This window comes from Muntiacus reevesi, chromosome 10 (assembly GCF_963930625.1).
Source record: "Muntiacus reevesi chromosome 10, mMunRee1.1, whole genome shotgun sequence".
In the NCBI taxonomy this organism is placed as follows: Eukaryota; Metazoa; Chordata; class Mammalia; order Artiodactyla; family Cervidae; genus Muntiacus; species Muntiacus reevesi.
The window spans coordinates 42,089,671-42,106,896 of record NC_089258.1 but is presented as its reverse complement, the minus strand read 5'-3'; the positions used below and the strand labels follow the sequence as shown (position 1 = coordinate 42,106,896).

Here is a 17,226-nt window from a genome sequence, read left to right as displayed (position 1 = left end):
GTCAGACCCCCTGCCTGAAGGCTCTTAAAAGCATAAGTAGCTGAACGATCGTAGGTTGAAATTCTCTCCCTTCCTTCCTGTCTTCTTGTTCCCCTGCCGCCCTGAACGAGCGGCCCCTGAGTGAAGACATTCGAGGAACGTGAAGTGACGTGGATGGCCCAGGTCCCCCAGACCCGCTCACAGCTGGGGCAACAGCGCCGAGTTGCGCCCTTGGGGTGCAGAGCTGAGCCCAGCCTGGCCAGCCCAGTGCCTCCCGCACCATGGAGGGTGCTTCTGCCCCCAGGCCTGTCCCCATTCTGCCTCTTCACTGCTAGCCCAAGGCGGGGGAAGGCCATCGCTGCAGAAGGGCTGGCCCAGGGCTTTCGGCTTCACTGTCAGTTGGCGTGGCTTCCCGTCACTCTACGTGGAGAAAGGGGCCCGGGCTCAGGGTCACAAAGGAGTCCTCTCTCTGAGCGAGGCGACGCCTGCCACTTCCCATGTGTCTCATCCGTGCCCAGGGGCCAGCGAGTGCCTCAGTGAAAGGCAAGCTTGGAGCTGAGCCCAGGACGGGGGGAGGGAGGTGGGCATGGGCTCTGTCCAGCCCTGGGGGGGCCTGTGCAAGGGGAGGGGCCTCAACAGAAGCCCTCCGCCCCAATCTCTCCCTCTGCTCAAACTCTCCTCGGATTAATCACTCCTTCCCAAATGTGTTCTGCCGTGGGGGCCGTCACGCTGAGCAGTCCTCGGGGAGGGACGCCTTTGGTGTGGCCGCACCTGTAAGCGGGGTGAGTCACGGGCACTTGGGGACAAGTGAGGTGGGCAGTGACCTCGAGGAGAAAGGCCTAGAGGGGCGCACCCCAGAATTTACTGCGCTTTCTCTCTAAATAGGAGGATCAGAGAAGGTTTTTATTTTCTTATTTCTGTCCAGTGAAGCATTTCTCATTTTCTGTAAAGATTTTAACTTTTCTATTGAGAGATAAAAAGGAGTTTAATGACTATGGTAAAATCCTTTCAGGAAAATGGGAAGTAATACATGACAAAACCAGGGAGGTGTTTGTATCGTTTGCCTAGTGATTTTTTCCAGGTGATTTATCCCAAAGAAATAATTTAACAGAAGCAAAATTGCATGCGTGTGTGTATGTGTGTGTATCTGTGTGAGTGTATCTCTAACTGGGTAGGTGGGTGTGCATCTTTCTCTGTGCATGCAGGTGTGTGTAGGTGGGTGTGCATGTCTGTGCATGTGTGTGTGCGTGTCTGTGCAAACGTGGGTGTGTGCAGGCGTCTCTGTGCATGTGCATGTGTGTTTCTGTGTGTGTCATGCGTGGTGTGAGGGTACGTGTGGGTATGTGTGCACAAGTGTGCGCTGTGTGTGCAAGTGTGTTTCTGTGTGTGTCGTGTGTGGTATGAGGGTATGTGTGGGTATGTGTGCACAAGCGTGTGTGTGTGTGCAGATGTGCGAGTGTTTCTGTGTGTGTCGTGTGTAGTGTGAGTGTACGTGTGGGTATGTGTGCACAAGCGTGCACGTGTGTGTGTGTGATGTGCGAGTGTTTCTGTGTGTGTCGTGTGTAGTGTGAGTGTACGTGTGGGTATGTGTGCACAAGCGTGTGTGTGTGTGCAGATGTGCGAGTGTGTGCACACGTGTGCTTTTATGTGTGCATGTGTGTGTGTGTATGCATGCTCACTGCCTGCCCCTCAAGAGTCAGCTTGGACTCATGCTTAGTGCCAGGCTAGAAGTGCTTCCAGCACAGGTGTGCCCCGCCGTGGGCACCAGCAGCTGTGGGGATCACGGCACGATTCTCACAAGGACGCGGAGGCTGCTGCTGTGACCCCGACCAAATGTGGAGGTCGACCAGTTTGCACGTGGATGAGGGCTTGAAGGGACCACGCGGAAATGAGTGTTGAGGGAAACGAGGGCTTCCTCCTCACTGCCCCCCGAGGAACCATCCTAAATGTCGCAGTGGAGGGCACCAGGTGACCTTTGCCCCCCACCCCGTCTTCACTGCCAGTGACTGAGAGGCCTCAGGTAAGTCCTCTGAGCCCTGCCCCCCGGTTTCCTCATCCACTGAGCAGGGATGACGATATGGGAGGCATCGTCCCGCCCACCTCCTGGGGCATCTGAGGACAGGGCTTCTCTGCACTGGACGTGGGCGCCCTTGGAACTCAAAGGCTGAAGCGGGGGTGCTGCCCTCTCCCCCAAATTAAGATGCAGTGACTTGGGGTACCCCATGAATTCTCCAGCTGCCTTTTCAGCCAGAACCCAGAGCATCAGGGCCAGAGGAGAGCCAGCAATGGCTCCCTCTGCACTCCCAGGGCTCAGGGAGACCCAAGGAAGATGGATGAGCTGGGGGTGGGGGTTGTGGCCACAGTGAGATCTCCTAACTGAACCGGCTCCCCCGCCCTGCCCCTAAGCACGGCCACCCCTCAGCGTCCGGGCACCCGTCCCATGGGGAGGGCCATGCACGGGTCCCGACGGCACGTCTGGTACCTGAGCACTCGGTCGGAGGCCTGGTTGGACTTGGACACGTCACAGCTCTGGTGCTTTTCCTGGGCCTTTGCCAGTTTCTCTGCTGCAGCAATAGGGCATCCGGAAAGGCTGCAAAGACAGGGGGTCTAAGAGTCTTCGATAGTGCCCCCTCATTGACCCCATCACCTCCTCCCACCCTCCCTCTGGCAGCAACAGGCTCCTGAACTTCAGGGATGGAGTGAACCCGGAAAGGGCTTTACATGTTTGCCCCCCACCTCCAGCAGACATGCTGATGGCCGTGTCACGTGCGCGAACACAAGACACGGCCCTATTCAAGGATGGCAAAACAGAGGCAGAATCGTTCAAGGGACACAGAATCTTAGACGCGGTGTCCGCTCTGGGATGCTCGCTGGGGAGTTGACCACTGGGTAGGATGGGTTCCTGAAAACCCCAAGTGCAGGGCTCTCTGGCATTTGCTGACCTCAGCACGGTGGACATAGGCTGACCAGCCTGGCTGTGTGCTCTCCAGATAGAGACCCAGAAGGGGGAGGAAGGCAGAATGATCTCGAGGCTCCTGTAAAATGTTTTCTGAACCTAAATATTTACAGGAAGAGACAGCAGTGTGCTCTTTTGTGTTTGAGCTGGTTTTTCGTGAAACCCTGGTGTCTGCTGTGTGCATCTCCGCTCAGAGAGCAGAGGCTCCGTCCGCAAACACAGAGAGTCCGGAATCGGCGTGATTCTGCAGCGGATTTACGGAGGAGCTGATGTTGTGGGCCCTATAATCAGGGATCAGGGGACTGATCCAGCCATCACATCACAGTCCTCCAGAGGATGCCCGGGAACGTCTTTGAGGGGTACAAGTTTGTGACCTCATTCATTATAAATTTAGCACAAGTAGCCAAGTTTACCAGACAAGCCACAATGAAAATGAAACTTATAATAGCTTCCTCCACTTAGATACAAGTTTATGCAACTTCGTGAAGCTGAAATGATAGGCAGCACAAAAACAATTTGACAGAATCACTCTCCGGCTTTTGGATCAAGAGGACCTGATGGGAACTGAATATTAGAAGTCACTCAGCAGAAGCCGGGACAAGGCATGAGAGGATGGGGCTTGTCCCGAGCAGAGTGCGGTCTGCAGCTGCAGCCCAGGAAGGCCTGTCTCCTCAGCCCCCTTTCCCGGCCTGTCCCCTCACCAGCATCTTTGCACACCTGCTGGCAGCCGGTGACACCCACACGGATGACTGGGGTGTGGGCAGGGGTCACGGGGCGGCCAAGTGAGATTGCACTGTGCTCAGTCTGGGGTCTCTAGCTGCCATCCCGTCTGATGAGGACAGGGGGGGACCTCCCGATCCCCGGAAGCTAAGGGAGAGGTTCCTGCCTTCCTTGGAGTCGCTGCAGATGGTTACGGCTCCATCCAGGGTTTGACCTCAAGGAGCACACCTCCCGGGGGACCGTCGCTCCATCACGAGCTGGCGAGATGCCTGCAGACTCGGGCTCTAAGCCCTGAGCTCTGCCAGGCGCCCCCGGGCGGCTCAACTCCCCCCTCCTGACGGCAGGGCCCAGGCCCCCGTCCCGCGGGGCTGCGCCCCCTCCCGAGGGCACGGGGCGGGGCTGCCGGGGACCGGCTCCCCTGCAGCGAGGACGCAGGAGCTCTGCTTACCTTCTGTGCGAGTTCCTGTTGCTATTTACATGCCCTCGCCCCGTGCAGCCTGGAGTAGGACACTTGAGAACATTCTCATGCATGGCAAGAACTTGACAAGGAGAGGCAGAGAAAACAGCCCAGCGTTAAAACACAGAACGGTCCCAGGACAAGAATACGCAGTCGTTTCAACAAAGGCTGGGTTAGTTTACGACAGACAGTCCTACACACGTCTGAGATGGACATGGGCAGGGAGACACAGGTAGGAAAAAGGGGAGGTGGTCTCCACCTGACTCTGACCGGCATGCAAAGCGGGGTGCGCTGGGCGGGAGTGGGGGCTCGGGCAGTGGGAGCCCTGGGCTGCTCCCGCCGGGGGAGGAAACCCGGGTCCCCGTGTGGCCCCCAGGCGCAAGCTCGGGGCAGGGGTCAGCCGTGTCGCAGCACGCAGATCGGCAGCTTGTAAACACGCCTCTGCCTTGGAAACACACGAGAGGGGGTCGTGGGTGAACAGGCACTCCCAAATCCGGCTGCACGTACAGTGAGTTAGGTGATGACTTTTCACCTAGGAACTGGGTACCCTGCTCTTGATTCTACGAGGAAGGAAGAGGGAGACCAGGAAGGAGGGGCAGGGCCTGCCCAGAGAGCAGAGAAGGCTGTGCTGTCTGGAGAGCCAGTCCGAGCCTCCCCGAGGAGGTCACGGCCCTCGACTGTCGCCTGTCTGTTCCTTTCTGGTCCTCACTGACGGATCGTGGCCCTGGACTATGGGGACCGCCCCTCCCCGGCCCCCTGCCCGGTGGCCTGACCTCCGGGGGACCGGGCAGTGTGCATGCGGACCCTCCGTGGCGAGGGTGCCCTGGCACCTAGCGAACAGTCTGCCTGAACCCCGTGTGTCACCGTTGCCTACAGTGCCTCTCATCTCAGGCACCCCCCCTCACTTCCCTGGAGCCCCTCCACGTCCCCCCGACGGGGCCCTGGGCCCCCTCGGCCCTGTCTGTCTTGGTAGTCCAGGCTCCATCCGTGCGGGAGCGGGCATCACCCTGCCCCCCGCCCCTGCTCTCCGACCTGCCCTCCTTGGTTCACTTCTTGGCCCTTCACTGACGCCCCATCACCTGCTCATCACCGCTCTCAACCTTCCCCGCGACACAGCTTCCTCTCCTCCCCTTTGAGACTGAACCCGTAGAGTGCTAAGTCTCCCTTAGAGATGGCACACGCCTTCCGCTCCCGCTTGCGTGGTGGGCCACCCTCTCCTGCCAAGGCCTGCTCCGTCCTCTGCATCCGGCCTGCCTTGGGACGGGGTCTGTGCTGCCCTGGGCCTGCAGGCCTCTCGGCTTCCTCCAGGGCTCAGTCTCCCTCTCAGGGGTCAGCTCCAGCCTCTCTCGGCAAACTCGCTGCTCTCTGCATCAGCTTCTGCCCGACTTCTTTCTCAGACACCCCTGCACGTGTGGGCCTTTGAGAGAAGCCGCCTGCTGCCCCGTCCTCTGCCCCTGGGGGGGGGGGATCTCCGCTCCTGCGTGCCCTCCTCTGCCGCCTTTCCTACAAGCCTGTGCCCAGACCTCCCAGGCTGGGCTCCTCTTCAGCTTCCTCTCAGAGCAGCTACATCCTGGTTTTACTGACACCGCCCAGAGGACGACCCGTCTGTGTGTCTGACCTCGTCCAGGTGTCCTGGCCGTCCGGCCCGTGGGGAACGTCACACACAGCGGCCAGCTTCAGCTGAGAAGTCCAGGCCACCAGACTCTCTATTGGACGTGCCCTGTTCTGGATTCCCCACCTCGGTGATCGGGGGAGACTCGCTGTCGACCCTGGGAGGCTCCTGGGCATCTTCTCAACCTCCCTCTCTTTCTCCTTCTCAGTCCTGTCCTGCCAGCCTGTCTCTGGGACATTCCTTGGACCCAACCCTCAGGCACCACTTTCCGTCTGCCTGGGCTCCCACGTGGACCATCACGACAGCTCTTGGAGAACATCAAGGGTTCCCTCTCAGACAGGATGGCCCGAGCATCGCCCGCGTGGAGCCCACGGTGGCCCTGGTCCTGAGGCCCGCAGCAGGGTCCGGGGCTCGGTGGTGAGGTGGGCACGTGGCCGACCCCTGCCAAGCCAGGCTGGGGGCTCCTGGACCAAAGCTGTGTCTCATGCCCCTCTCCGTGAGTCCTCCGTGTCTCTAACGCGGTGAGCTGAAAGCTGGGGTACAGGCTACTTTACGGAATTCAACTGGACAGGAAAGTGGTTAGGGTGTGCTGGCCCCAAAAATGCTAACAAGTCAAAAGTAGAAAAAGACATGCTTCTATGGAGTGCTTTGACTCCTCGTCATTTCCATGGCAAAGACTCCCGTAGGAGTCCATCTTTGGAAACGGCCTCCTGTGGGTGTCCGAGAAAGTGACGGTGACCCTGGGTCAGAGCTGAGTCCACGGCACATGAAGAAGGCCCAGCCAGGCGCGGCCTGACGCGGGGTCAGGCTGCAGAAGACGCTGCCTTAGACTGCTCTTGGGGAATGGGGAGTCGGGAGGCTCGCTCAGCCGTGGGAATGGACGCTCTGCTTTGACGTCTCAAAGGAACAGTGCATAGAGAAGCTCCCTGCTCTTCACGGGTTAGTGCTGGGTCCTACCGCCTTGTTTGTAGATGAGGACGAGAGGCCCAGAGCGCAGGTCTCCTGCCCCACGACACAGCTGGTCAGACTGAACCTCAACGCCAAGCCCAGGTCTCCATGGAGACAGCTGGGCTCCGGACTGGGACAGAGGCGGGTTTGGGTCTGAGCTCTGTTCTCCGCTCGGAGGAGCTCAGAAAGCGCCGCGCATCCTCAGGGCGCCAGGAGCCGAGCCGATTCCCTGGGGAGGAGCCAGCGCCAGGCCTTCCGTTCCTCATCTGAAAACAGGGCCAATGCCCCTGCGGGTGTCCTGGGGATTGGGTGAGTGCGAGCGGGTGCCTGACCCAGGGGTGCTGGGTGGAAGCGGCCGGGGTGAAGCGAGCTGTCTCTGCTCATGTAACACACGGGCGCGGCCTCTCTGCAATCCACTGCGGCCGAGCCCTGCGCCTCCGCTCGCAGGACGGTTTCGAGAGACACGGCCCTCCCGTCGCCAGGGGCCACCTGCAAGCCTGCAGCCACAGCAGCTTCTGCCAATACGTCACCTGAAGACACTCAGCTCAACCTGTTCCCTAAGCTGCACCGCTCTCTCTGCTCCTCCAAAGCTGGCCGCTGTGATGGGGAAGTCCCCGGAAGGGCCCCGCAACCAGCAGCTGGCCCCTGCCGCTTCTCCAGCTGGGCGACGAGCGGTCCCCACTAGCACCCGCGTCTTCCAGGACGAGGGAACCCCCACCGCCTTAAGACACCAAATCAGGGGCCGACACAGTCATTCCTGAAAACGTGCCTTTTCCCTGAGCCATCAGTTCTAATTGTACCTTCATTCTTGGCACAGTTTAAGTGTCGAGAAAAGATAAGCAAAAAAGGTACATCATTTCAATTCTAAAAGAAATTTAGTTGTTTTCATAGATGGAGTGCATGTTCTTAGAACCTAACTAATTCAAACAGGTTTGTAAGATCGAAACCCACTCGAGTTAAACCTCCGTAAGATTTTATCGTGTAGAAATGTTGGGGCAGTATGAAATAGATAGGTAGGATGCAGTTACACATAAGTACTGGTTCACGTGGGTGGAGAAGCTCAGATAACTGGGCAAAAGCCCCCTCGGAGTCCCTTGTCTTTGGGGGTCAGAGCTGGGGGCGCGGGGTGATGTCTCAGGGACTGTCTAGACTCGGTGCTGCAATCTGTGGGGGGAAAGGAGGGAAGTGACTGGCGTGGGTCGCCGCGAGCTAGAGGTGAAGGCAGGACCAGGCCGTCTGCTCAGGGGCCACGGGGGAGGCGACAGTGAGGTGGAGCTGGGGTCCGAGGTGGGTGCGCAGAGACCCCCCGGGGGGGACGCTGCGGGGCGGGGGAGCCGGGTCCTGGGCGAGCTGCCCCTCGGACAAGGACACGCCCGCGTCAGGCGGCGCTGACCGGAGATGGAATGACAGGCGAGGATGCGGAGACGAGGCACGGGTGTGTGCGCGCCAGGGCGTTGGTGAACACGGACTTACTTTCTGGAGGGACCCTATCTTTGTGCGGGCATCCGGACAGACTGCGGTGATGCGGATAAAGCCCGGTTACGTGGCCCGTTCCGTCACACCCGGGGGTGGGGCACTTGCTCTCTTTCTTTTCTGCTCTCGAGGGATCTAAAAGCGATAACAGGTGTCAAGAGAATGAATTTTTTTTTTCAACCAACTGAAGACAAATGTGATTATTTAACAATCTGAAGAGACCTTGATACATAAAGACATAAAGCAGGTGTCGGGGACACACTGTGACATCCTGGGTCGTTCTCTAGTTTCAGGTGATTTTTTTTTTACCTTAAACGGTGTAATCATGAATCATATTTTACTTTCGATGCTAAAGAAAAAAAAGGCTCTCCCTACCTGAACTCTTGATTAATTGTTTCCCGTGTGTTACATGATAAGTTGTTGCTCAAAGAAATCAACATAAATAATGATGAGACAGTGACCTTCTCAGAGAACAAGACATCTCCATAATCCTTCAGCAACTGCTTCGTGACATATCCAACCAGGAAACGTTAACGCCTTTTAAGCACTCTGCGGCAGTTTCTTACTGAATTCTCTGATCGTGTACACCATTAGCTGCACCATTTTACTGGTACTGAAATGTCTTTTCTTGAAACACCGTTCTTAGGACACAAATTCAGTGCTTTTCTCAAGACAGACTGAACTCTTAGAAGGCACTGCAAGCAAATGACCGAAATGGCAGGACCCCACCTGACAGAGGTGACGGTCAATCAAAAATGTCTCAAAAGCTGCTGGAGCAATCGTTTGTTTTGATCTCTTCGTCTGTGCTTGGAACCAGAGGAAGGCTTGGACAGCTGTGCCCACATGCACCAAACTAAGAGGCAATGCTTCTAGGCAGCCTGCAGGCGCTGCGGTGCCCGCTGGGGCGGAGCAGGGCTGACATTTGGTCAGAACTTGGACACCAGATGCCAGAGCGCAGTGACATTGCTAACAAAATTCACCCTAGACCAGAATTGGCCACAGTTCATGAATGTGCAGAAAATAACCCCGGAACCTATTTCTAAGATAAAGCCCAGACCAAATAGTCATACCAGTGTGTGAAACACTATTTTTGAACCAGTTTTCAAAATGAGATGCACAGATGAACCATAGATGGTGACTACTAGAAGTCTGGCCCAGGGAAGCTGCAGGTAACAGATCTTTCGGAATTTAATGCTTTTGTATTGACAGTGCATTAATCAGGCCAATAGTAATTTTTCTAGTAAAACATCTAGAAAACAGATGTTTTACTTTTGGAGAAGGATTCATTTTATATCAAGAAAGAGGACTGGTTTAAAAATTTTGGAACTTTTATATGATTTTTTTCTTAATCATTTATGCAAACTTGAAATAGACATAGGATTCACAGGAATATATAGATATACTTTTATATTTGTATAAAAATCCCTCCTTTTATTGTTTAGCTATCGTTTTATTCTCTAAGATATAGCTTTCAGGTCTTGGAATCTCTTAAACCAGTGAGAGAGATGTCTGAGATACAACGGTCAGCTACTTTCTGCCTTTACTTACAGATAATCAACTCTGAGGACAAATCTAAACCTATGCTTCTGTGACTTCAATTTCTAAATATCTTTAAGTTTGTGATTCTCTGACAACCAAAAGGCTCAGCATTTTATTGCCTTTGAGTAATTTCGTAATAATAGTGGTATAACTGAATGGATGCAAATATAAAAGAGTAAGTGCAAGTAACCGTTTCAAAGGAAAATGTTATTTAAGATCATAAATTAGAGATATTTAAAATTGTTAACTAGATATAAATGACTTTAAAGGATAAAAACATAAGTTATAACTATTAGGAATCATTAAGTGGCTCTTTTCCACGAGTTTTTACGGTTTCCTAACAGATTATACTATGTCACGATCTTGAGTGCTCTGAAGCTCAGTGCAGATCTGTGCGAACACGGTGGCTCCGGCCACTGCAGGTTTGGAGACGCCAGGGTGTGCTCTCCTCCGGATGCCTGTGTCCTGGGGCGGGTGGTCACCTCCGCCTTTGCCAACACCCCCACCTCCTTGGTTCCTCCCTTCTCGAACCCCAATTCATCTTGAAAGCAAATCTTTGAGCAAATGCAAAACAACCAAGCAAGCAAAACAGGCCAACAATCTACCCCAAAACCTTGCAACCACATCCAGAAACACCTGAGTGCTGGATCTAGCCCTTCCCTTCCTCCCTTTGGAGTAGACCCTTTGGAAGAGAAGGTGGAAAAAGTTTTGTGATGAACTTCTTTTGCTTTAGCTCAAGCTTTTGGAAAGGTTACTCACTTTGAAAAGATTGTGTATGGATGAGGATCGGTACGAGTGTTCTCTCCACGTTTAAAAAAGCAGCAGAGAAGCCGACCATAGATTGTTATTTGGCCATGCCCGCCAGGCTCCTCTGTCCATGGGATCTCCCAGGCGAGAATACTGGAGGGGCAGACGGTCCCTTCTTAGGAGATCTTCCTGACCCAGGGATGGGACCAGGTCCCCCGCACTGCAGGCAGATTCTTTACTCTGAGCCGCCAGGGAAGCCCAGGAGGGCAGACAGCTTTTTTAAAATACGAGACCATTCATCTCTCTCCCCACACTGGTGTCCTTCCTCGGCTTTATTCATGTGGTTCTGCATAGAACTACGACATCTTCAGAAGAAATTTGGGAGTGACATGGAACACACTGACAGGAGATGGAGCTGGGCTTTGGCCAGAGGGGGTGGATGTGGAAAACCCGGGAGGGGCGGAAGTCGTCAGGAAAGTCCAATCCCCAACCTGCCCCCCTTTCAGGGAAGAAGCGCATCTCCATTTTGGGATTTTACTGTTTGTTTCCATTCTGTCCCTGTTTGTTTAGGGGAAACAAGTGATCTGAACTCCGCTTCTTCCCCAAAACAACACAAAACAACAAAAGTAACAAAACAAAGTGATTGAAAATCTACAGGAAGCTGCTGGGTTGAAAGAAACCGCAGAAACCAACGCAGGCCCAGGAACCCCGGGCGTGAGGAGCCCGCGTGGTTGCCTTCTCAGCCAGACTCAGGCCTGAAACACACTCTGCAGAAAGCCGTTGCGTCTGTCCCCGGAGCCGGTCCACAGGGAAGGACGCCGTTTCCCCAAGTGTTCCATTTCTGCGTGTGTGTTGAGTCGCTTCAGTCGTGTTTGACTCTGACACCCGTGGCCTGTAGACCACCGAGTCTCTCTGTCCAAGGGGTTCTCCAGGCAAGAACACCGGAGTGCGTTCCCAACCCAGGGATCGAACCTTCGTCCCCTCTGTCTCTTATATTAGCATGCGAGCTCTTCACCACTAGGCCGCCTGGGATTCGCAACCATCCAACTATGGGTTTCTAAGAGACTGCGCTCACTGTAAACACACTCGCTGCATCTCCGGGTCTTGCAACACCCGAAGCAAGCCTGACGACCGCCTCAGCGCCACGTCAGGGCCTTTACGAGAGGACCCTTCTCCACACCCTGCGCTTCACAGGCTCTGGCCTGCACCTGCCTTACTGCAACGGCCATCAGCACCCAAGCACCTGGCACATGCAGGACCCAGCAGGCCTCTGGCTGAGGTCTGTGTCCAGCGGAGTTCGGTTAAAGCAAAGCCCAACGCGCCCCTGGGGGTGCATGCCCATCGAGAGGAGAATACACACCTGTGACCCTGCAGAAGAACTGGGTTCTCATTGTGTGACGTTGCCCTAGCAACTGCTTTCCAAAGCAAAATCCGAACCTCATTATAAGGAAATGATATTCATAAAGAATAGGACAATACACAAGACAGAAGAACTTTCTGGTACAACTAGGGAAGAATTTAAGGAAACACCAATTTCCTTCTTGAAGTTGTTTCTTCTCACTTTGTTCTGAAAGAGTCTTGAAGCTGAAATATTCACAAGGTCCTACATGAGGTCAAATTATAATCCACTTCACACTGAAAGTGAACATGGCTGTTACCGGAAACATGAGGTTGACTGTTCAGGCTGGAAATATACATCTGCACATACTAGGTGTAGCAACCGTACGGGTATACGGCTAAATTTACAGACCTATGCAGACATTTCACACCTGGGAACCTGGTTGGAGCTATGACAGAGGATGGTTTTGAGTGTCTCCTGATAAACCACGACTGTCTCCACGGTGGCTGGGAACAGTGAGGGGTGGGTACCCTAAAAGGACGACTATTGGTCTCAGGTGGGGACACGCGGCTCCCGTCACGAACCGACTAGCTTAGGGTAAGGCATGAGGGGTCACTGCCCTCGCCGGACGTGAGTGGTCATCCCGCTGCTGCTGTGCAGTTTCCAGCAGGGATGTTTGCCGGGGGGAGGTTTCCTCAATAACTGTAATTTGATGATAATTTCATAAATCAAGGACTTCCCTGGTGGCTCAGACGGTAAAGCGTCTGCTTACAAGGCGGAAGACCCGGCTTCAAACTCTGGGTTGGGAAGATCTCCTGGAGAAGGCAATGGCAGCCCACTTCAGTACTCTTGCCTGGCAAATCCCATGGATGGAGGAGGCTGGTAGGCCGCAGTCCATGGGGTTGCAAAGAGTCAGACGTGACTGAGCGACTTAACTTTCACTTTCATAAATCATGACGCCACCTAATCAATGAAATTTGAAATGCACGCTTCACCCCCCTTGGCTAATGGCCACTCCACACGGACTGTGGCTCCTCTGCGGGAAAACAGACTCATCCTAACATTCTCTATCACGTGATGGGCGTGTGCTCTCACCCTGGATCTCCAAGACATGCGTCTTCCCCTGAAATACCATGTTATTAAGCTGCTTGGTGCATTTCTCATACCGATAATTTATTTGCTCCTCGGAGACACAGCCATGAGGCATAATTCTGGAATCACCTGCGAGAAGCATGCACTGGTGATGCAATGCAGTGAGATGCCTCCTCGAGCGGCAGCCTACGCCTGCCAGCTTTCGCCCTAGCCCCCGCTTCCATGAGGCCACTTACGTTAGGTAGAAATATTACCTTTACCATAGTATGGCTTTTTGACATGGCTGTCCGCGGACTTAGGCTTCCTCTCCTCCCCGGGGAGCGGCCGCGGGGACTGGTCCTCGAAGGACCGCAGACTGTCCCTGCGGCCTGCCTCCAGCGCCATCTTCTCCCTCATGGCCTTGGCCCTCTCGGTCTCCAGGGCGATGGCTTTCTCCAGGAGGGTCAGGTTGCCCTTGGTCATGTCAAACACCTCCTCCGAGCGGTCGGAGGTCACGGAGGCGGCGTCGTCGTCGCGCTCGCGGTACCCGCCGTCCTCCTTGGCGCAGCTGGAGAACGTTCTGGGCCGGGGGCTCAGCTGCTCCTCCAGCCGCATCAGGTTCATCATGTCCGAGTAGCTGCGGTCCGGCGTCCGGCCCGGGAAGTCGTCGTCCGGGCGGCCGTGCGCGCGCGGGCCGGCGCCGGGCGCGGGCGGCCGCTCCTGCGGGCTGCCTTCGCTCAGCTTGCGCGCCAGGTCGAAGCACTGGTTGCGCAGACACTCCAGGCTGCTCAGGCACACCTCCTCGTCGCTCTCCTCCACCAGCTTGTCCGCCAGCCCGTTGTTGGCCGGCTTGCCCAGCACCCCGTAGCTCAAGGTCCGGCCGTCGGGCGGCGCCAGCGCGTCGGCGTAGGCGCGCTCGCCCGGGTGCTCCCCCAGCACGGCGCCGTGGCCCTGGGCCAGCAGCTTCAGCGAGTCCACCGTCTCCCTGACCACGTCGCTGTCGAGGTCCAGGCTGAGCTCGCCCTTGCGGCCGGGCGCCTCCGTCTTGTCGCTGTCGTCCTCCAGGCTGTGGGACGTGCTGCTGTTCATCTCGGACTCGGTGCGCGCGCGGTACGCCGCGTCCTCCGCGATCTTGCCGAGGTTCAGCAGCGACTTGGCCACCAGCTCGTCGTAGTTGTCGTACTCGTCGTTGTTGTTGTCGTCCTTCTCCGCGTCCTGCAGCGCGCGCGCGCCGTGGCAGCCCAGCTGGCGGTCCTCTGCAGAGAGAGCAGACACAGGACACAGGAGAAAACAAGAGGGAAGCCGGCTGGAACCGCGGCTGCGGCAGCGCGGGGGCGAGCTCGGCGCGGCCCGCCGGGGGCCATGCAGGGAGGGCCGCGGGCGAAGGGACGCGGAACGGGGCGTGTGCGCAGGGCCCGGGGCGGTGAGGGACCCGGCTGCAGACTGGGAACTCCCGGAACTGGCGGACAGGCCTCCGGGCAGGGTGAGGACGGCCTTGGTGCTGGTGTCTAGTTGCTAAGTGTGACCCCATGGACTGCAGCCCGCCAGACTCCCTAGTCCATGGGATTCTCCAGGCAAGAACACTGGAGTGGGTTGCCGTTTCCTCCTCCAGGGGATCTTCCTGACTCAGGGATCGAGTCCCCATCTCCTGCATTGGCAGGTGGGTTCTTTACCACTGAGCCACCTGGGAAGCCTAAATATAATTTTAAAATATCACTTTGTCATTACTTCTAAATTTTAAGCATTGCTTTTAAAAGTGAATTTCTTTATTTACTGCCCGACCACGTGCATGATAATGATATCCATTGTATGACTAGGTTTTCTAACAGTTCCTCAACTTGTTGCCAACTTGTAAGTAGATGTTCACAGCAGTTTCATTTAAATTGCTTTTGCAGAGATGCTTGGGCAGCACAGAAGAAAGCCCAAGGTTCTGGTTGGTCCTGCTGGGATGCCGACATCCCAACCTTGGTGGGTCCTGCCAGGGATGCCGACATCCCGACATTGGTGGGTCCTCCCTGAGATGCCAACATCCTGACATTGGTGGGTTCTGCGCCGACATGGACCCTGGGCAGTCAGTACCAGGAGCACACGCTGGGGCTGAGAGTGGCTTTGAATTTTCTACCTTAGAGCCAGTTTATCAAGATACGCTGTGAAGCAACAAGCCCCAGCAAAACTTAGAAGCGACTCTGATTCACTGCATCTCAGTGGCTGGAGAGGGTGGAGGGGGAGAAGTGCGCAGTGGCCAGACGCCTGTTAAAAGCAGGAGTGCGGTGAGTTGGCGCCACCACCTGCTGCAGTCACCCTGCACCTCGGCAAAGCCGTGCTGAGCTGGCAGATACACCGTGTGGATGTGTCAGGTGAGGTGGCAGATATAATGTGTGGATAAGTGTCGTGTCCAATCTGAAAAAAATTTGGGAATACTCATTTGAAAAAGGACCATGTTAAAAATTACCCTAACCCTTGTATTCGATGGCATCACCACTTGATGGACCTGAGTTTGAGCAAGCTCGGGGACTTGGTGATGGACAGGGAAGCCTGGTGTGCTGCAGTCCATGGGGTCCCAAAGAGTCGGACATGACTGAGAGACTGAACTGAACTGAACCCCTGTATTTCATCTGGAACATATAACATATTCTAACTCTAAAGGAATATTTATAGAGTATGCATTTTTTCCCCTCATGCTATGTGATCGCTACCATGTATATTGCAAAATATAGATGATACTAAATGGATTTGCAAATGGATTCCCCCGCCCACTTCAGGTTGGATTTGGTTAACTGCCTGCCAGTTTCAAATATACTCCTTGTTTCTATGATTAAACAAACCAGAGTAAGAAGAATTTTTAAGTGTATTAGTGAGGAAATGAGGCGTATTGACTGGTAGAAGATACTGGGTGACTCAGGGCTGAGTCGGGGGGCCCCAGTGTTTTCTTTATGGATTCTGTGCTGTCTCCTTAGAAAAGGTTTTTGTTGGTGAGCTGGGTTGGACATCAACACATCAATAACAGAAAACAACATCCTTGCCGGCCCACACGTGGAACCAACACATTTTTGAAATTTAACATCTCTCTAAACATCAGCAAATCAAATTTGTCCTATATTAGTCAGAAAGTATCATTAATTGTATGAAATAAATTTTGTTGCTCCTTTGGATAATTTCTAGGCATCTATAGTCTTAGAATAAGGATACATGTTTTCCCAAAGAGCAGCAAAAGGAAAACAAAACCAGTGAACGCATCAGAAATACCGAGGAGGTGTTCACCTAACAGTACATCACTCACGGCCAGGGTGAGGCTCTCAAAACCGGAAGGCCACCCTCTGTGTCCTCGAGGCCGCCCGACCCCAGCCATGAGCATGGGGATGGCAGAAGAGACAACTCCAGCTGCAGAAAATCCTCGTGGGTAACGGACTTTCTCAAGTTATCAGTATTTAACTCTTTCAAAACACATGTGAGACAAAGTCAAGCCTTAATGATGTGGACGGATGCAGGGGGTTCGTCAGGAAACTGCCAGCAAGAGGTTTGAAGCTTCAGCCTCCAGAATTCAAAATCATTCACGGCGAACTTTCAGAATTCCGTCTCTGATTTTGTTCTTTTGGGCAGTTTACCATTCTAGTTATGTTTTCGCTGAGCCTCATGATGAAAAGGACCACACATGGAAGTAGGCGGTGGGAAATGGTCCAGAAGTCTCTGGGCCAGCTAGGCATTAACAACGCGGTACCGATGGTCCACAAACTGAATTTTCAATCCAAAGAGATTCGGGAGTCAGTGGGGGTAGTTCTTCACGTGATGAATGACCCAGGAAACAGAATGTGTTTCTGATGAGAAAAGATGTTTTACCAGAAAATTATTTTAAAGTTCAGGTCCACATTCTAAACAGAAGAGCGCAGCCACACAGAGGTTTAGGGAGGAGGCCCCGGCATCTCTGTGGCCTTCCTGTCTGGTGGAGTCTCTTCTCTAGCAGAGCACGGGCAGGAGGACCGTGCTGGGGGCAGCCTTGGGCTCGCCTTTGAGAGGGGCTCCCAGGGTGTCCACGCCTCCGGAAACTGGAGGAGAGCAGGTCCAGCCACTCCCAGGGGAGGGCCCTGCACCCAGGAGGCGCAGGGGGTTCAGGAGCTCAGCCCACGGGGTCTCTGCAGCGCTTCCTCACCAAGGACACCGGGACTTTTGTTGGGATTCTCTGCATCTTTTGGATTCCAATGTGAGCTTTGTGAAATGTTGTAGGTCTGAATTTTCTCTTTTGAATCAAATTGTTATAAACACTTTATGCTCAAAGCTACAAATAGAAAACAGCAACAAAAAGTTCTCTAAAAAATGGAGCCATGTAGGAAAATTTTTCCTCTCCATCCTCATAACCAGAATTTGATGTGGTTAGAACTCTGTGGCTT

The 17,226-nt window shown here is 54.5% G+C and overlaps 1 protein-coding gene across 4 annotated transcripts in view; it reads right to left on the bottom strand.

Annotated features, from left to right (window-relative positions):
• The window catches only part of MYT1L (myelin transcription factor 1 like), a 129,623-nt gene that overhangs the window by 77,704 nt on the left and 34,693 nt on the right, over positions 1 to 17,226 (bottom strand). For 3 of the 4 annotated variants that reach the window (XM_065947204.1, XM_065947205.1, XM_065947203.1), the window contains exons 5-8: positions 13,123 to 14,097; positions 8,146 to 8,280; positions 4,104 to 4,194; positions 2,462 to 2,569 (exon numbers count right to left, since the gene is read on the bottom strand). In XM_065947204.1, coding sequence (XP_065803276.1) covers positions 2,462 to 2,569; positions 4,104 to 4,194; positions 8,146 to 8,280; positions 13,123 to 14,097 — 1,309 coding nt within the window. Of the gene's footprint in view, positions 1 to 2,461; positions 2,570 to 4,103; positions 4,195 to 8,145; positions 8,281 to 13,116; positions 14,098 to 17,226 lie in introns of all 4 variants that reach the window. The other variant, XM_065947202.1, reaches the window with a different exon arrangement.